Genomic DNA, 18264 nt, shown 5'->3' on the forward strand with positions numbered 1-18264 from the left:
TTAACCTTATTAAAAGAAAAATTAATATAATTATATCAAAACTGTGAGACTTATTATATTTTTTCAAATCTCAAAGGAGATTAATATAATTTACACATTTGTTATTTTTATGAATTTAAAATGGTGTGACTCAAATTAATCTCTCAATTAATTAGTGAGACAAGTTTGCCCACTACAACCATTAATACATAATTCATAATATATTTTTATATAAAAAAAAATTCCGAATAATAAATCATTTTTTATAATATTTATCTCCAATTCAAGAATTGTCGGGCACTGATCTCCTTTTTGTAGCACTGTCCCACCAACCTTTTAATAGCATGGTTGGGCGTGGTTGAAAATTTAAACTCTAATTATTAACATTGTTCCAAAAAATAAAAAATAAAAAATAAAAAAAAATATTTAAAATACGAATTATTTTTTATAATTTTAAAAATTATAAATATTATTTTTTATAATTTTTATTTAATAAAATTAACAAAAAAAATTAAATTCCTAATTATTTTTCTATATAATAATATAATTATAATTAAAAAATATTTTTAACATCATTAATTAACTTAATAATTTATTAATGAAATGAATCATTTATTGTGCGATTAGTAATTTAAAGGAACAAAATATAATTTTCAAAATTATAAGGGGTATTTACAATTTACTCAATAAAAAATTTAAATAATAATAAATTAATTACTAAAACGAATCGTAACTGTTCCGGTACAAAAACCAAACCGTTATCGGCATTTTCTCGAGAAAGTTATAGAAAACAGATTCCCGGGAAAACACGATTACCCAAGTCTTCGGTTATGTCGAAGCCATTCCCTCTCTCTCTCTCTCTCGAAAACGACTCGACCGATCACTCCATACCCTATCTCCCTAGTTTTCTCACCAGCCTCATTTATCAATTTACAGTTAGAGATACACTCAGCAGCATCTTCCAATTAATTCTCAACTTTTCTTGCCTTCTCCGCCTTCCTATTACTTTCTCTCTCCTAATCTCTCTCTCTCTCTCTCTGTGTATATATATATACGCACAAATGTATATGTCGTCTTCAAGCTTTCTACTTTGTCTCTGTACACAGTCGCTGCTTCATTCATATAACAGCTGTTGTGTAGAGACACATCTTTACTCTGTTTTTGTGATAGCAATTTGGCTCTCACAATCACAATTATGGGCATTTTCAAGGCCAAAGGCGTAGTCTACAAGCCTGTCGACGATGTCGATCTCGGTCCTCACAGCGATGAGTTTTATCTCCGTGCTAACGTCAAAGGTTCGCAATTCTGAATTCTGAATATCGTTGTATTCATTTTGAATATATTTGAATTTTGAATCACTTCTTCGATATTAATTGCCAAGGAGAGATTGATTACATTTTGAATTTTGGTGGCTTTTTCGTATTGGTTCTTCTCAAAGGATTTGGCTTTTGAATTCAACTGGACTTTTTACCGGTAAAAATCATTAAACAGAGGTTTCTTACTGATAAGAGTCTATGAAAACATGGGCCAGTTAAATTTTTTTCAAAGATTCTTGAGTAAGTGTCTTCCGTTTAATGATTCTTACTAGTAAGAAACCTCATCAAATGTCTGGTCCAGGTGAAAGTTCTCCAACTGGAGATAAGCCATTCCCCTTCTCAAAAACCTCTATTCTTGAAATTTTGATCACTTTCTTGTTGAACTGTATTGTTTACGTGAATCACATACTGATGTTTATATTTGGATTCAATCTCTTTTTGTCAGTAAAGTCCATTGCTGTTTAAAAATTTGCATAATTTTATTTTTATTAAATTCTGAGAATTTAAATGGACATAATTCCTGGTTCTAACGGAAAAGTTTCTTGTAAATTTTAATGGTTTTAAGTAAAAATTTGAAATTAATTCAACTGATATTCATGAGGAACAGATTTGAATAAATTCAAGTGTCAGTAGGATATAATTTGGATTTCATGTTTATGGTTAATTCAGAACTCAATTTACATTTTCTCTCCTCACTCGTGCTCACTTTAAGATTTACAGTTAAATCTGGAATTCAATAATTTGGAGTTATTTATGTATTGTGGATTAGCGCTACAAGTCTACAAAATCATGAATTCTTATGTTTTTTTTGTTAGCTCCTCGCATGGCTGGATTGCTGGTTAAAATTTTTGTATGGTTCCTCGAGTCGCGGATTTTCGGGGGTATTTTGTTGTACATGTTGAAGAGAAACAACCTAATTCACAAGGTATGAGCATAAATTTGTATTAATTTATGATCTCTATCTTACTTGTTTTTGTTTTTATTTTTATTTTTATTTTTCTTGCAACCTAATTCATTAGGTGTGAGCGTAAATTTGTATTAATTTATGATCTCTATCTTATTTGTTTTTGTTTTTATTTTTCTTTACTTTATCTGTTTATTTCACCTGATAGCAATTTTTCTATTTTCTTCTAAGTGAAATTTTTTTTCTCAAGTAACAGAAGCAATTGAATAAAAGAACACAATCTGTTTTAAGTAGATAAGGATATATTAATTGTAGCATGGTTAAAGGGAAATACAGGGTGTGCAGCAGCTAAAAAAGACACTTTTTTCTTTTTTTGGGACCTTTTTGTCTTTAGTGATTTTTTTTAAAAAAAAATTGTGTCAAAAATCTAGTCTAAAATGATCTTAGAAGGGAAAAAATTGAAAACATCTATAAAAATATTACTAAAGGCAAAAAACAAAAATAGTCAACTTTGTAAGCTTTGTCATCTTCAATAGACTTTTTTCATTTTATTTTTTTAAGATTTTCAATTCCATCTAGTCTAATAGGATCCAAAATTGAATTTTTTTTTTGAATAAACAAATACTAAAGACAAAAAAAGTTATTAAAAAAGCAATGGCCAAACACAACCTTAGTGTCTATTCTTTTTTCCATGAGTAACTTCTGATAATAAATGTGAGGGGAAAATGGCTGTCATAAACAGGACAAGGCGATATATATAATAAATATAAGATGAAAATTTTCTTGTATGTATCTTGTGTGTGTTAAAGCAACCTTGTTGGCTTGCCCTGTGTAGAAATTGAAAAGACACATCAAAGGAAAGTGTTATCTTAAAGCAGTATTCATATTTACAAGTGACTGTGAAAGCCAATAAACTCGAATTGAATTAATTATACATCAAGTGGAAGTATTATCTTAAAACTATATTCATAACTTGAGGATAGCAAGACTCTTGAAGTTGTGAAATAAAAGGAGACCTGCATTATTTAAATAAAAGACTCTTATGATCTATTTGTGGTTATAAAATAGAGTATTCTGATGTAAGGTAATAATCTCATAACCAATGATGTCCAACTTGGTGGCTTGGGTGCTACCACAAGATGCATGCTTGACTGCATCTTTTGACCAGGGCGCATTTTTTGACCTAAATTTTAAATGGTCTCCCAACATATATGAAATAAAACATATATCCTTGACCCCATCTTCAGGGTACACTTGTTTTTATGTCATAACTACAACTTTATTCACTAAATTAGGTAGGTAGTTCATATATTAGGCCAAGTTTGGCATGTGCCCAAAAAGTCAAAAAGCCAAAAAGTTACTCAAAAAGTTAAAAAGTTATCACTATTCACCAAAAGTCAAAAAGTACGGCTGCACAACTCTTAATCCTAATTTTTCCCTACACACTAATTTATACAATTTTTTAATACACATTTTTTCATAAAAAGTCAAAAAGTTAACCCAAACAACCATATTTTTTTCCTCAACTTTTTAGTCCAAAAAGTCAAAAAGTGTACTTATTTAGGGCATCCCAAACAATCTAGTATGATTCTTGTCAACTTATTTTAATTTATATATGCATACATAAAGGTGAAATCCTGTTGTATATGCATGAAAAGATAAGAAAATATCATTTTGTTACAGCGGAAAATACTTTTCAAAATGTGGGCTCCTTGTCAAACTCTTTTTAAGATGTTCAAAATTTTGTTGCAATACTCATAATTTGTTCTTCAACTTTTGCAGCTTGTTTCATATGCAGAGTTGGAAGAGTCACCTGTATTTGTTCCTTCACACCCTTATGAAGGTCAGGTTTCATATTTAACTATTAATATGTTCCACTATTTCCACCAATTGCTTTTAATTCAACACATCTCTTTATCACATGATAAAAATACTTCATAAATTGCATGCACAATGTTAGTGATGTTAGGGCACTTAGCGTTGATGTTGTTGGAATTTGTTTGTTACATTAGTCTGCTCGTTACCCAGATCCTGCTATGGCTATATTTTCTCATTTGTCACTTCATTGTAGGTTGATGTTTCAATGAAATTGAAAATGTTCAAAGCAGTTGGTGCTTCAAGAATGTGCACTTTTCACATATATATGTAATTTATACTTTGTCATTGCAGGCCTTAAAGAACAAGAAGTCAAATTAGTAGAGGATGATCTCTCTCCATCTGACAAAATTCAGAAGGCCATGGAATGCATACAATGCTCAGAAAGTATACAAGAAAATTCGGAGCTTAGTTTCCATCGCTGGACAGTATTGGATTATTCAAGAGCTTACATTTCAGGAGAGATTACTCCTCTCATGGTATGTCATTTCTCTGCTAATTTGAATAATTCAGCTGAAACTTCCAAATGCATCTTGTATGATTCACATTGAAGTACCATGTTTGGAATTGATTCCCAAATTTTGTTATGACTCCTTTTAACCTGCACGTTATAGCTACATGCCCGTTTATATTAACTGATTTATTAATCTAAAGTGTTGTTCTATAACTGTTAAGGGGCTTGATTAATCTTATGGACAGGTGGCGGAGCGATTTATAGCTGCTGTCCATGAATCGTCTGAACCTGCATTGCACATGTCATTCTTTATTGATTATAATGTTGGAGACATATTAAGGCAAGCTACTGAGTCAACTCAGCGGTACAAACAAGGTACTTGTTTGTAAGGTCTAACTTCTGACTTGATGTCTAATCAAAATAAGGAAAAAGAATTTGGTTCCAGATTATTTTATTTTCCTGATGAACATTTTGCAGCATACCTGTGGTTTTATATTGTTTTTGGTATGTTTCTCATAATTAGCTCTCCTGCCGTCAGTTCTTTCATCCTTCTTTATTTGTCTGGTTTTTTTTTTGTTTTTGTTTTATTTATTTATTTACTTTTATTAACAGTGTGCTCTTTGTTCAATCTACCTTTAGTTAAACTGTTTAACCAACTTTGTGAGCAACTAATCCATGGTGAACTGATTTTAATACTTTCTGTATTGGTAATTGCCTATTTTGAAATTCCACACAATAAAGAGCACGGTGAAGCTAGCACATGAACAAATGTAGTTAGCGATATTGCCTACAGATAAGAAGAAGCAACTTCATTTTGTTTTCTATTTTTTTTCCCTTCAGATACATCTTTGCAATGGTACAGTTTCCTTAGTTTTTCATTACAAACTTTTCAATCCTCAATATGAACTTGTCCAGGAGAACCATTATCACCTCTAGATGGAGTCCCAATCGCAATCAAAGACGAAATAGATTGTATGCCCTATCCAACTACAGGTAATTCTTTCTTTTTAAGTTTCTTATCAGCAGCAATTGAGTTAGACTCATCCTCTTCATTACAACTAATTTATAAGTCCATAGCATCAGCTAGCTGACTAAATAGTTCTTTTAGGGGGTACAAAGTGGTTGCAAAAGGTAAGACATTGTGCAGATGATGCATGCTGTGTTAAGCGCCTGAGATTATGTGGTGCCATACTTGTTGGGAAGACAAATATGCATGAGCTCGGGGCTGGAACCAGTGGTATCAATCCTCATTATGGGTATAACATTCTTCCTCATTTCCAGCTCAATTATATGAAACATATTATTGTTATTTTTAATCAAAATTAAAATAGTTTCGTTTGCCTACCTTAATGATATCCTTAGTCGTTGACAGCCTGTTTATGGCCGTTGTAGGGTACCTAGAAATCCATACGATCCCAACAAGGTCTCTGGGGGTTCTTCTAGTGGATCTGCAGCTGTGGTTTCTGCAGGGTTGTGCCCTGTTGCCCTAGGTGTTGATGGGGGAGGTAAACCAGTTTTTATCTTCTTCTTTTTTCTTTTTTTCTTTTTCTTTTTTCTCTTGAATTCCACATGTTTATTTCACTAATCGATTACTGATTATTCTTTTACCACAACACAGTTCTATAAATGGATTTAGATCACTTGACTTGTTATCTTCAGCTGTTAAATGTTACCAAAGAAAGTTCTACAAATTCACAATGGCATATTGCTGGAGGAGTGCAAGTTATCTCTGAACATGTATTTTCTACAATAGTGTTGCCTGATCTTCATATAAAAGCTTGTTACTCTTCTTCATACCTTCATATACACACAAATTCATAGAAACATATACATATGTTGTAGATTTTGGACTGAAGGTGACTGAACTCATTTCATGATTTGAATGATATAGGGATGAGATGTCACAGGAAACTTTAGCCAATCAGATAGCTTCCAGCTGAACTAAAAACTTCATTACTGTATCATAAAATAAGTAGAACTAAAGTGATAATTATCTACGTTATGATCCATAATTTTGAAAAAATGAAAAGAAAAAGAAAAAAAGTGCCATGAGTGTAAAGATCATCTAAGTGTGAATTACATGTTACAATTAAGGGGGTTTCAACAAAATCATCTTACCTTCAGTAGAAAATATTAGTTGATTAACTCTGATCCGCCCAGCCCATTCAGTTGTTTGACATATGTGCTTTATGGTCATTCTTATCTTCTAAACCTCAACTTCAGTTAAACTAACTAATCTTACGCCAGCCATATGATGTCTGCTGCACTGCACAGATTTCCTTTTCCTTTGTGAGGTTATGAATTAATTCATTGATGAGTTTGAAGCTTGGCTGATCATGAACAACTGTGTAAACTTTTGTGACCTATAAGTAACAAAAGTTGTTTCCTTATTCATTTTTTGATTAGGATCTGTGAGAATGCCTGCTGCTCTTTGTGGTGTTGTTGGTCTGAAGCCAACTTTTGGACGTGTGCCCCATTCTGGGTACGATCTCATTTATGTGTCGCTTTACTTTCCAGTATTGCCTGGATATTTTATGATACTGGATAGCACTTTGGGCCAAAATCTTGAAGTTTTGTTTGTAATTTTCTCAGTGTTATTCCTCTGAACTGGACAGTTGGGATGGTCGGTATCCTAGCAGGCACAGTTGAAGATGCATTTATTACGTCGGTGTTCCTTTATTTAAATGTTATCTTTATTTTCTAAATTCAATCCAGTTACCTAGGCATCTCTTGTGGATTTTGTGAACTAATTTCAGTACACTCTTTCCAGTTATGCAGCTATCAGTGGTCAATTTCCATCATGCCAACCCACACATGCAGTGGTATATATTACTTAACATTACATGGAATTTTTAGTTGTTATTGTTAGAACTGGGAATTGCTGGATTTCCAGGCAGCTATTGCTGCTTTCATGACCTTGTAATTAATTTAGTTTTTTACTTCTGTTTTTTATTCACACAGATTTTATTAATAGTTTAAATTTCCAAATTAGAAATTTGTTTTTTCTTTTCTCACCTCCAAATGTTGTTACAAGGCAGTTTGCTTTTGATTGCTTCTCTTTCGTTTATTTTACTTTCATATTTTGCTTTCTTTTAGATTTTGCAATTATTTCTGGTATTTCTTTTAATTGAAACCAATGACATAAGGATCTTAAGGTTGACCAACTACACTGCTTCAGTGAAATTGTCCATTTTTATAATTGTATCAAAATTTTTTCTGTTTACATTACTAAAATTTATTTGTTTTCCCTTCTACCTGTGTGAAGTGATGCTATCTATGCTTATTTCTTTATTGCCTTGGGCTGTCTCTTCTCAGTTGCTAACATATGGACATTATTATACTACTATTTACTGATTCTCTTTTTCTTTTTTCTTTTTTTATTTACAAGAAAAAAATTAATTTCCCACTCCTGAAGACACCAAACTGTATATCTAACATCAAGATGGCTAAATATGGGGAGGTTCGTAATCTGTCACTCAAATTTATAATTTCATTAGTGAATTTTTTTTTTTTTTTTTTTTTTTTTTAAACTCTGTTCTAACATAGATATTGGTTAAAATTATTTGCCAATTCCTCTTGTACAATTTTGGCTTTATCAAGCTTATGCATATAACTGGTATCTTCTTTGGACCAAACAGTGGTTTAATGATTGCACCGACGACATCAGAGTCTGTTGTTCCCATGCTCTGGACCAGCTTCACAAGCATTATGGATGGGAGGTATTTTCAATCCATTGCTGCTTTTATTAGTTCAAACTTACTGGATCTTTATTCATAATGTTTTATGCATTTAGTATATGCCGTTGGTGTGAAATTTTATTTTTCCTCTAACCTAAATAAATAAAAAACATGAATTGAATGCAATTTTAAAAATAATAAATAAATAAATAAAGAATTTGCTTCACCTTGTCGTTCTACTTGTCTGTGATGACTAATTTCTGAGTTGAGGGCTTCTTGTCTGTAAGACCATGGACGTGACCATACCAGAGATAGAGGTGATGCGCCTGGCACATTATTCAACAATTGGATCGGAGTGTAGCAATTCAATTGCTTGTCATCTTGAAAACATGTATGTCTTTCCCACTACAGCATCATGTTAATTATCTTTTTTAACAAGAAAATGAGAATTCTAGTATTTGACACCATTGCCTCTTTTTGAAATAGGAATGTGGCAGAAATAGGGTTGGATGCAAGAGTAGCACTCTCTGTTTATGGTTCTTTCAGCAGCAGGGAGTATTTGAATGCCCAGAAAATTAGGTACTGTACAGATCAGTGTACTTTATTGATAGCAACATATACTAAGAAATGTTGTTATTTTTTATGTTATAATTCTCTTTATCTTATCCTAGTAATGTTAATCCAGCTTTCATTGAGGATCTCCTATCCCTAGAATCCCAATGAAATCAAAAGATAGTTGCAGCTTTATGTTTAATTCTCAGGTTGCTAGCACAGATGTTTAGTTCTTCCAAGTAATACATAGTGCAGGAGCCCATGAAAGTGGCTCTTAAGGAAACCACAAACCCACAATTTGATTCAAAGTCATAATTTAGTCTTCCTCTTGAAGTTATTGGATCTAACAGATTGGAATCATATACAACACACACTCTTATAGAATCTCTAGCCTCTTATATGATTTACAATATAATTACAAGAATCAGGAGTTTAGGCAATGGTTTTACTTCATTTTCTCTTTGTATTTCTGATAGCAATCATGAAGAAAACATAATATAACTGACCAAAAATAAATGATGATTTGAGTACTAATTTATTGCTAATTTCCTCCCAAAAAAAAGGGTTGGTGACAATATTTTGTGGTACCAGTTTTATTTTAATTCATATTTGGTTTTGATATCCTCAGGAACCGACAGATGCAGTTTCATAAGAAAATATTTGCCATGGCAGATGTTATTGTTACACCAACGACAGGGTACTCTCTCCCACTACGTTGAATTATGCCTGCTTTATTTATTTAGAGCAGCCTAGATTCTCATACTATTTCTTTTTCTTTTTTTGAAAAGAGGGAACTAGGTATTCGTATTCACAGACCAAGAACATGTTTTAGTTTCGAGCCAATTCTATGATACTTAAAAGCAAAAGAATGACTTAGTATTATTATTATCATTATTCAGTTTTCTGTCACCTTTTAGTAATAGATTAAGGTGACTTTGTTACTCTTGACAGTGTGACTGCCTACCCAATATTCGATGATGCTTTGAAAACTGGGGAACTTGACTACATAAATGGAGGTATAAATAACTAGATTTTTTTTTTTTTAGTCTATCTCACTCATACCTTTCATTAGTGTTTAAAGGCCCACATTTACATAAATGGTATAAATAACCAGAAAATTTTTCTTGTCTATCTCACTCATACCTTTCATTAGTGTTTAAAGGCCCACATTTACAACCATTAACATTCTTTTGTTATTTTCAGCTGCACTTGTTCGGTATCAGATATCAGGAAATTTCTTGGGATTGCCAGCAGTAACCATACCTGTAAGATTTTTGTAGTCCTACACTGATTTACATCCAATGAAGTGTAATTGGAAAGAACAATTACATCAATCTATGTGACTCCACCATATTTGTTAACCTAAATAGTTCTTGTTCTTGGTAGATTGGATACGACAAAGTTGGCTTGCCTATAGGCCTTCAATTTATTGGGAAGCCATGGTCCGAAGCTACGCTGATCCACATAGCGTTCGCAATGCAGGTATGCCACTACTGTACTTCTGAATGTTGAAAAATGCTGTTGCATTATATTCATGTAGCCAAACACAAACAGCTATATGCCCATTGGGTTTGAAACTGTCTATATGTCGGTTGTCATTGTTTCAGGCCATCTCGGACTCAAAAAAACCACAGGTTTTCTATGATCTGCTCAAAAAGGATTGATTGCACAAATGACAACACACCAGATATATTGTTCCGAACTTCTATGATTTCTAAGAAGTGTATCACCTTGTTCAAATAGATATGCAATGCTTCTTATATTTGTTCCTTTAGTACAGAAACAGTTGATATATGTGATAGTTTTCATCACCTTTGTTCAAATAGATATGCGATGCTTATTATATGTTCCTTGTGTACAAAACCAGTTGATATGTGGTAATTATCAGGATTGGATTCTTATTTCATTTGATGGCATTATTGAATTCTTGGCTAGAGCAAAATTATACATTCTTCACCTTCAATAAAGTGATATAGGCAACAGTTTCGCTATGAAAGGGAAACAAACTGGGATGGGACAATTAAATTGTGTTGTTAGGCCCACCAAGAGATTTACTTTAATGATCTGAATTGTCCATCTTATAGGCCTTTCAAGCAGATGATTCATGCAAAAAATCATGTTGCTCGGACAATCATAGTCACATGATCATATTACATTTGTCTTAGAAAGTTTTTTACTTTCAGTAATTGTTTTATCAGTGATTTCACGGTTTGGAAAGTTTGAAATTTCACACTTTCAATAAATATTTTAGCATTGCCTAAACTTAGGAACTACTCAATTTTAGAAGTTTGAAATTTTGTAAAAGTGAGAAAATTGACACTAAATGTAGAAAGTAAAATTTCAAACTCTTTTGAGTCTAGAAACTGTAAAATTTCACACTTATAAAAACCAAATTAACAAAGTGCGAAATTTCACACATTTGGATTTTAAAAAAAAAAAAAAAAATCAAGGATTGGATTTTACACAATTTCATAGTCAATTGCAATCTTGTGTTATAGATCTCATCAAGTAGGTTAAAAGGATAAAGATTTTATAAAAAATGAACATATACTTGAAAATTATGAAATATAATGTTTAAACTTATAAAAACAAGAAAGTTTCTACATTAGCAACGCCTAAGTACACAAACTTCTTCATTAAAATCTATGTGCTTGTATAAATAAGGGTAACAAAATTTTGAGAAAAGCGACTTGAGCTTCCAAGTAATTTGTACGATAGGACCTTAAAAATTGACAAAAAAAAAGTCATAGAATGATTAACAAGTGCATGGGATGAGACTTTTTCACTAATTCTCCCAATTTTTCATATAAATTGATGCTGCATGCAATAACTGTGCAGGGAACAAATATTCAGGCAAGCCCGCACTCCTTTCTTCCAAGCTTCCGTTTCTATCCAGTCACCTGCGGGCAAATAACGGTGAGCTACCCGGCGGTGTGTGGCCGGAAAAACCCTCCGACGATCAAGTTAGCGCACACCTTAGGATAGAGAGAGAGAGAGAGAGAGGAGTGTTTGAGTGTAAGAATTTCCTTACAAAGTGTTCCTGTCCCGCGTATGGGGGGCGCAGACATGCTTATATACCCTTCTGCGTCCCAAATCTACTCTCATTGGTCTCTCGACACGTGGCTCTGTTATCCCATCTGTCAGCACAAATCTTGCTATACATCACCTAACCCAACTGCTAGCCCACTCTGCTGGGAGCACGGCAGCCGGGCAACATTATCTCGGCTATCAACGGCCATACTAAACATGCCCAAGTGCAGTTAATGTCGTAGTTTCCTACTACCGGGCTTAATTCCAGCCGTGCTTAACTGTATTCCGGCGAAGCTGAGCTGGAGATTGGTAACGCCGGTCAGCCAAAGACCTTCTCGGCCAAGCTCCAAGCACAGGCCTTCCTACCGGGTTAAGGTGCGTGCATTACAACCTTGCAACGCGTGAGCCGGGGAGCCTCATCTAGGCTGTTCCTCCACCAGTCCGGCCTTCGCGGAACCGAGATCAGATAACTCGGTTCCACGTGGGCTTCGCCATTACCGAGCAATATCACGGCCTGATCTTGGAGCCCAATACCTCGGCCCAAATCTGTCCGGCTAACGTCACGGCCCAATCTCATATCATAAATCTCCTTCTCAATTGCCCCTTAATTCCGTCCGCAAAAGCGTGACTGGGATTACTTATTTCAACCGGGATAACACTTCCTCGATCCTCAGAATGCGAAATGGCGACCGGGCTAGTTGACATTCCTGTCTGCAAACTTGCCCGGTTATACTCCTCGGTTGACGTCCTCTTCTTCAAAAGTAGCCCGGTTGACTCAACTCTTCAACCTGTCTCTTCAGTTCTGACGTCGTCATAAATGGGGACACGTGGCGAGCTGCCATTGGTTCTCGAGCAGCCAACCCGCCGTCTTGCCAGAATTTGAATTTGGGCGGTCTCGTCTCCTCTATAAACATTCCCCCCCTCATCTTCCTTGAGCTCTTACTGACTCACTGCCATTCCAAGCAACCCAGAGTTCTTGTCTCTCCTCTGCCATTCCTGAACTCGTGCTCGAAGAAGAAACAACCACTGCTCCATATTGGTAAGCCCTCCAACCCTTGTTATTGTTATTTTCCTTGATATTTCACACATTAGGGCAATAAAACGTAGTTCTTAGGACATAGGCCATAGAAATCGTCCCACACCACCCACTGTTCATGGTGTTCTTCATTTTCGCTGATGAACTTCGAAGAACTGGGGCGGACCGGGCTCCAGATCTTCGTTTGATCCAAAAAACCATCCCGACCGAGCAAATAACCTGTTAGACTTAACCATAGCAAGAACCGGGATAACAAAGGTCTTGGCCGCTCAACCGGGCTAAAATCTGGTCTGCCTGGGCGGCCGAGCTCCTTGGTTAGCCTCTACGACCGAGGTGGTTTGGCACTCTAGACGACTGAGCTAAAGTCAAGCTCGCTTTGCGCGACCGCGCTCCCTCTTACACTTGCCCTCCTTTTTCTACAGAGTCCAAGGGGATCACTGACCATTCCTGAGGCTCCCAAAGACCGAGCAGCCACAAATCACCTGACAGTGCCAAACCACAGCCGAGCTAATTTAGCCGATCGTAAATGGGAAAATTCCGCTTCCTCGTAGATACTCCGGCTGCCTTGGCCGTGTTCAGGGAGGAGTACGGCATCCCGGCCGACGTCCACCTTGAGCTTGCAGAAGAGCAAACAACGCCTTGGGGTAGATCAGAACAATGCCCCTTCACCGTGCTATCTATCATCGAAGGAGGCCTCCGCTTCCCACTCAACCCACTTATCACCGAGTTCCTCTGCCGCACCGGGCTGGCACCCACACAAGTGTCCACCAACACTTACCGAATTATCAACGGCGTCCATGAACTGAACAACCGGCTAGGCACCAACTTAGGTTTAGCCGAGATATTAAGGCAATACACGATGGGTCACACCGGTGACAACCTAGCCTATTATTTGAAAATCAGACCGGGCAATGAGAAAATTGTAACCGGCACCCCGGATAAAGACTTGCACGACGACGATTTTTTCTGGGTGTCGGGCAATTACGAAACAGCCGACGTACCGGGCTGGTTTATAAGCAAGAATTTCGGTTCCTCATGTAAGCCGCTCAAACTTGCTCGGTCAGCCTACCTTCTTTATTCTGTAATTAACCAGTTTTCTTGTTTCTTTTACAGCAATCCAAGCCTTGCAAGCCAACTACCAATTTCCCAACGTAAAGGCAATCCGGACCGTGCTCCGCTATCGCCACCGAGATTGCAATGAGCTACTCGGTTACACTCCAACCTACAGATACTCAGCTCCACGCCGAAGTAAAGTTACAGACTTTTTCCGCGCTCTAATTCCTCCTCCAGACCCAAATCTGCCAGACGTTCCGCTAATCCGGCTGACTGAGGAACAAGAGATGGCTAAAAGAAGCCGCATCAAGAATCTCCTCACAGCCACATCCGCCGAAATACCAAGCATTTCTCCCCCGTCTCATGCTGCTGGTCAATCCAGCAGTCTTGTGGTTATCTTGGCATCTCCAGCTGCCGGGCAATCCAGCCAACCCTGCCGGGCAGGCAAAAGACCTCGCGCAGACCCAACTGCCGAGCTGGTTGCCGAGCTAACAACCGAGCAGCCCGCCAACACTGCTGATCCCATTCCACCATGGCGGCCGCAGCTCAAGCACCGGGGCCAAGATATCCCGGCAAATGCTTCTGTCAAGGGCGATAAGGAGCACTTGTTAGCCTTTGACCTCTCGAAAGCTCTCTTGCTGCCAAGTGACGTGGTTGGCAGCGATCACGTCCCTGACACCCGGTTGGTGAAATCAGCAGTGAAATCCATGACCAGGGTAAGGATCCAACTTCCACTGAAATTTTACAAGTGTTTGCCCGGTTCCTTCACTAATCAAATTCGTTTCTTAGAGGCTATCCAAAAGCAGCACCTGGTAATGGAACGCATCCACAGACTTCGGCAAAAAGCAAATGACACAGCCAGCCAAGTCCAGAGCCTCCAAGCCGAGCTTGGCCGGGCAAAAGCATCTCTCCAAATTGCCAATGCTGACAACAACAGGTTGCACGGTCAGCTTGACGAGGCCGAGAAGAAGCGCGATGAGCTCCAGGCCGAGCTGGATGCTCTGAAAAAGTCAAGGAAGAAGGACTGCCAAGATGCAAACAACGCCGGCTTCCTAGAAGCCGAGGGAAACTACAAGAAGCAGGTCTTCGCTACCCAAGACATCTACTTCAAAGCGGGTTGGAAGTCTGCCTGCGAGCATCTCGGTCAGGGGCCTGATACTGACGTCTTTGCCACCCCGCCACCTGCTTCCCTGCCGGCCTACCTCGTGCCATATGCCAATGACGTCTTCAGTGCATTGCAGGCTGAGGCCGAGGAAGGGCTTGAAGAGGAAGAGGCCGGGGAAGATACTGACGGAGAGGAGCAACCAGAACAGGAGCAGCCCGGCCGAACTGAGCCCGGTGTTGAAGACCGATCTCCAGCAGTGAACTTGGAGACAACTCCGGATGATGAATTCACCAATCTCTCCCCCTTAGCTTAGTTTTCTTTTTTCTATTGCTTTTTTTTTTTGCTTTGCACATGTAACCGGGCTCTCTGCCCCTCCTTTTGTATTAACTTTCTATCAATGAAATGCTTTAATTTCATCAAGTATTTGCACGGTTTTCTCGAACTCTATCTTCAGCAAAACATCTCGGTTTAAATCATTAAGTTGCACAAATCACCAACTAGCTTGACCGGAGTTAACATCTCGGTAAATTTAGCAAAATTGAGCTTCTTCAACCGGAATAAACATCTCGGTGGGAACAACAAAGTTGAACAAATCACTAATTCTTTCAACCGGACTAAACCATCATGGTTGAGCATGCCTGAACTGAACAAAACATCTTGTATAACCGGAATACACCATCTCGGTTTTAATTCTGATAGAATTGAACAAAACATCAACTCCCTCAACCGGAGTAGGGCATCTCGGTTGGAATCTCTGAGTCGAACAAACCATCAACTCCTTCAACCGGAGTAACTCATCTTGGTTGGAATCCCTGAGTCGAACAAACCATCAACTCCTTCAACCAGAGTAACTCATCTCGGTTGGAATCCCTGAGTCGAACAAACCATCAACTCCTTCAACCAGAGTAACTCATCTCGGTTGGAATCTCTGAGTCGAACAAACCATCAACTCCTTCAATCGGAGTAACTCATCTCGGTTGGAATCCCTGAGTCGAACAAACCATCAACTCCTTCAACCGAAGTAAATCATCTCGGTTGGAATCCCTGAGTTGAAACCATCAACTCCTTCAACCGGAGTAACTCATCTCGGTTGGAATCTCTGAGTCGAACAAACAATCAACTCCTTCTACCGGAGTAACTCATCTCGGTTGAGAATACTTAAGTTGAACAAAACATCAACTCTTTTAACCGGAGTAAATCACCTCGGTTGAGAGTCTCAAGTATTCAAAGCAATCAATCAAAATGCTAAGGCAAAGAAGACACTTCTATATATTGACAAAAAGAATTACATTCTGAAGTGTAAGGCAAAAAATTCCTTTGCACAAAAAGAAAACAAAAGCTAGAAATAGTACAGTTTGAGATTGGCCGCATTCCATGGCCGCGGGATTGCTCTACCATCCAAATCCTCCAAGTGGTATGCCCCCCTTGCCCGCCAGACCGGTTACCTTGTAGGGTCCTTCCCAATTTGCACCTAGCTTGCCTTCTCCTGGCACCAGGGTATTGCCCATAACTTTCCTCAAGACCCAATCACCTACCTTAAACGGTCTGGGGTGCACCGTCTTGTTGTACTTCCTGGAGAGCTCTTGCTGGTAGGCGGCCACATGGATAAGAGCCTTTTCCCGGCGCTCTTCCACCAGATCCAATTCCAGAGCAATGGCCTCGGCGTTCAGCTCGGGCTCAAAACTTTCACTTCTGAGAGTGGGCATGCCAACTTCTAATGGAATGACCGCCTCCATGCCATAAGCCAAAGCAAATGGAGTTTCCCCGGTCGACCTCCGAGGGGTTGTACGGTATGCCCAGAGGACGCTGGGGAGTTCCTCAGCCCACTTTCCTTTCGCCTTCTCCAGCCGTTTCTTCAGCCCGTCAAGAATGGTCTTGTTCGACGCCTCGGCTTGACCGTTGGACTGTGGGTAAGCCGGTGTGGAGTTGTAGAATTCAATCTTCAAATCTGCATAAAACCCTCTGAATAGGCGACCGTCAAACTGGGTGCTGTTATCAGAGATAAAAATTTTAGGGACGCCGAACCGTGTTACCACATTCTGCTAGACAAACCGCTTCATGTCTTTCCCCTTAATTGTTGCCAAAGGCTCAGCTTCAACCCACTTGGTGAAGTAGTCCGTTGCCGTGATGAAGAATTTGCGGTTGCCTGGTGCTGTTGGGAGGGGTCCCACTATATCTAACCCCCACATTGCAAAAGGCCAAGGGCTGGTGAGGGGAAGAAGTTCTCTGGCCGGCTGGTGGATTTGATGTGCAAACTTCTGGCTTTTTTCACACTTGCGAACATATTTATGGGCGTCGGCTTGCATACACGGCCACCAATAGCCTTGTGAAATAGCTCGGTAGGCCAAGGACCTGCCCCCAATGTGACTGCCACAGATGCCTTCGTGAATTTCATACAGGAAGGTTTCTACGCTACTCGGGTGCACACACTTCAGGTAAGGACTGGTGAAAGACTTTTTGTACAAAACGCCTGAAGGAGAGAGCCAAAACCGCTCTGACTTTACACGCACTTTGTGTGCTTCCTTCTTGTAAAAAACGATAATAGGGTCCATCCAGGAAGGACCTAGCTCGGCGCAGAATACTTCCGTCTTCCCGGTTTCTTCAATACTGGGTCTCGGTAAGAATTCAATCAAAAGAGGGTTGAGAAATGAGCGGTCGACCATAGAGGCCAGGCTGGCCAGCTCATCTGCCCGATCATTTTCTTCTCAGCCGATCTGTTGGACCCTGATCGCCTGGAATCGCTTGATGTGGTCCCTGACCAAAGCTTGGTACTTTATCATTCTGTCATCCTTTGCCTGATAGACCCCAGAAACTTGGTTAACCACAAGTTGGGAATCACTGTAAACCATTAACTCTGATGCCTGCATCTGAAGCGCGCTCTTGAGACCGGCCAAAAGCGCCTCGTACTCGACCTCATTGTTGGATGCTGGGAAGCCAAGGGTGATAGAATGTTCAATTGTCAACCCGTCTGGTGATATCAAAACTATACCTAGCCTGGCGTCGTGACGGTTCGAGGCTCCATCAACAAAAAGTTTCCACATTTCCCCCACGAAGAGCTTCCAACATTCTGAGGAGTCCTGAGAGACTTGAAGGTTGATGGGGTCACGACTGCTCGGCTGTTCAGTTTCAAGTTCTGTGCTGATTGGTTCCAATTCAGTCACCCTTGATGATTCGGCACCGGACTTAGCAAGTTGATCTGCAATGCTCAAGTCCGTAGGCGAATCACCAGGTTGCGGTATTATGCCGGCTGCAGGTTCAGAGCTGTGTGGTTCCATTTCTTTCC

At 38.6% G+C, this 18264-nt stretch overlaps 1 protein-coding gene across 1 annotated transcript; it reads left to right on the plus strand.

Annotated features, from left to right (window-relative positions):
- The first annotated feature begins 753 nt into the window (after positions 1-753).
- On the plus strand, positions 754-10663 carry LOC114307499 (fatty acid amide hydrolase). Its single transcript, XM_082890057.1, has 20 exons — positions 754-1274; positions 2111-2220; positions 3982-4042; positions 4369-4553; positions 4774-4903; positions 5444-5521; positions 5637-5784; positions 5921-6033; positions 6935-7010; positions 7121-7192; positions 7299-7350; positions 7917-7988; positions 8167-8247; positions 8493-8596; positions 8692-8784; positions 9386-9454; positions 9709-9773; positions 9961-10022; positions 10144-10239; positions 10365-10663. The coding sequence occupies exons 1-20, from the start codon at positions 1175-1177 to the stop codon at positions 10419-10421; spliced, it is 1824 nt and encodes a 607-aa protein (XP_082746183.1). The 5' UTR covers positions 754-1174; the 3' UTR covers positions 10422-10663.
- Positions 10664-18264: the final 7601 nt, after the last annotated feature.

Source organism: Camellia sinensis, chromosome 1 (assembly GCF_055761805.1).
Source record: "Camellia sinensis isolate YWXY chromosome 1, ASM5576180v1, whole genome shotgun sequence".
Classification (NCBI taxonomy): Eukaryota; Viridiplantae; Streptophyta; class Magnoliopsida; order Ericales; family Theaceae; genus Camellia; species Camellia sinensis.

Bases quoted from the DNA above. Each gene is read 5' to 3' on its own strand.
- LOC114307499 (XM_082890057.1), top strand. From the start codon at position 1,175: ATGGGCATTTTCAAGGCCAAAGGCGTAGTCTACAAGCCTGTCGACGAT. The intron at 8,248-8,492 runs GTATTTTCAATC...CTTGTCTGTAAG, and splicing joins ACAAGCATTATGGATGGGAG to ACCATGGACGTGACCATACC. The intron at 9,455-9,708 runs GTACTCTCTCCC...TACTCTTGACAG, and splicing joins ATTGTTACACCAACGACAGG to TGTGACTGCCTACCCAATAT.